Source organism: Seriola lalandi, unplaced genomic scaffold, assembly GCF_002814215.2.
Source record: "Seriola lalandi dorsalis isolate HSWRI2012SDOR001 ecotype SW California unplaced genomic scaffold, Sedor1 jcf7180001959666, whole genome shotgun sequence".
Lineage (NCBI taxonomy): Eukaryota > Metazoa > Chordata > Actinopteri > Carangiformes > Carangidae > Seriola > Seriola lalandi.
The window spans coordinates 1-2,058 of record NW_019430335.1 but is presented as its reverse complement, the minus strand read 5'-3'; the positions used below and the strand labels follow the sequence as shown (position 1 = coordinate 2,058).

General features: G+C 41.3%; 1 protein-coding gene across 1 annotated transcript; it reads left to right on the top strand.

The window, feature by feature from the left end:
- Positions 1-135: 135 nt before the first annotated feature.
- LOC111662091 (3'(2'),5'-bisphosphate nucleotidase 1-like) lies at positions 136-2,055 on the top strand (the record flags this gene model as incomplete). The annotated part of the gene is made up of 7 exons (XM_023415876.2): positions 136-265; positions 747-868; positions 1,026-1,130; positions 1,229-1,336; positions 1,549-1,597; positions 1,838-1,929; positions 2,005-2,055. Coding segments are annotated over exons 2-7 (525 nt in total), but the record flags the coding sequence as incomplete, so codon positions are not given.
- Between the last annotated feature and the right edge of the window lie 3 nt (positions 2,056-2,058).

Below are 2,058 nucleotides of genomic sequence, written 5' to 3'. Positions count from 1 at the left end.
ACCTGAAATAATGGCACACCCTCGTTTTAAGATCTTACTAATTTATCGTTAGTTAGTAGATGTTGCTGAATGTTCGAACAAGCAATCTTACCAGCTGACAATTTAGCTTCGGTTGGGTAGGTAACTATCTTGACAATGCATTTCCGATCTTTGAGGGGGTCATAGTTTTTTGCATTTCCGACATCTCCCAATTTCAAGTTATCAGAAACCGGTGTCTGTCTGTCCGCCTGTCTGTCCGCCTGTCTGTCCGCCCGCGTTTGATTCAGTAAGTATTCATCCTAGTTCACAACTTTCTAGGACTTTGTAGTTGATATTTCAACATTCATGGAGTAACATTACTGCTTCAGCTAGCTATCACAAGTAGCATGTTAGCTAATTTAGGTTTATGCTCATTGTGACTGTTTACAAGCTGTTTTTATTTACATTGCTAACCACGTTGCTGGTAAACACAAAGTCCCCCGCTCTACTATTTTAATGCTTCATCAATTAAAGTGAAATATTAGATAATAAGACTAACTGTTCAAATGAGATAATGATGTGAATCCAGTGAATGTCATTAGCTACAAAATTTGATTTAAGTTATTAAGTTGTTTTAAAAAATAAAACTTTCTTTTCTCACACTACTTGCAATAAGGAAGACAACATTTTTTATTTTTAGTGCATGATCATCATGTCAACTTCATTACCAACTGCTGTGGCTGTAGACCTTAAGGTATTAGTAATGGTGAACTGTCTCTGTCTGTCAGCAATGTCTGCAAGTCCTGCTGTGGTTATGCGGCTGGTGGCCTCTGCCTACTCTGTGGCTGAAAAGGCTGGGTCCATTGTGAGGAAGGTTCTTCACAGTGGAGACCTTGGCATTGTGGAAAAGGTAGAGCCCTTTTTGTTTTTAGCACTTAAATCCCAGAGGAGGTCAAATGTGCATATAGCCCACAAGCTATTACGCTCCTAGCCTTGTATGTTCAGTGTAGACTGAGATTACTGTAATTGTTGTAACCTTTCTGATTCCACCTTGTACCCATGCACAGACAGGAGCTAATGATCTGCAGACGCTGGCAGACAGACTAGCACAGCAGAGCATTTGTGCTTCATTGTCCAGACGTTTCCCAAAAATCACCATCATTGGAGAGGAGGTGAGTGAAAGAAGTCCTTGAAGATTATTCTGGTTTTCGCCTTTAGATGGACAGTGAGGACAAGGGCAGATGATCACATGTATTTCTTGTTAATGCAGGAGCTTCCATTTGAGGAGGCAAAGGAGGACCTCATTGAGAATGGCCAGGCAGAGGAAATCCTCCAGAAGAGCTGTCCAGCAGAATACAGTGGACTGAAAGAGGAGGAGGTAACATTTGGAAGTGCAATATATATCCTCAGGAACAGTAATTAGGTATAGCTGAATAACTGAACTGAATGAACACATTACAAAATACACATTTCTACATATCAGAATTATTACAAATTTGTGCAGCACAGTTGTATTTATACATAAACATATTGTGGTGTTCACTTTCACTTTGTGCACATATTTTCTCTGTTTGTGTCTCTGAATCTCAGCTTGTGGTGTGGGTTGATCCTCTTGATGGCACAAAGGAATATACAGAAGGTAGGCTGTTGTGCTTCTTAAAAAAATCCGCCTCCACATACTGTGTGTGTGTGTGCATGCATGTCTGCGTGCGTGCGTGTGTGTAATTATTCAAGACCACGTTCTCTTCATGAAATTGCCATATCGACTCTTGACTGGCCTGAGCAGTTTTTCATGTTTGCTTAGTGATTGAATAAACACTAAAAGATGAGGCTTTGGTAAGTTGCCTCCAGCTAACATCCTGCTGTTTTCTGACTTCAGGGCTCCTGGATAATGTGACAGTGCTTATTGGTATTGCATATGGAGGCAGAGCTATAGCAGGTGTCATCAACCAGCCTTTCTACAACTACCAGGTACAGACCAAAGTAAATGATGTCCTGCAGCAGTGTCCTAAAAGCCAACAGTCTGGTTAATTCAGTCTTTGTCAGCTTGGAGCAGGAGCGGGTTTAGGAAGAACCATGTGGGGAATGCTGGGACTGGGC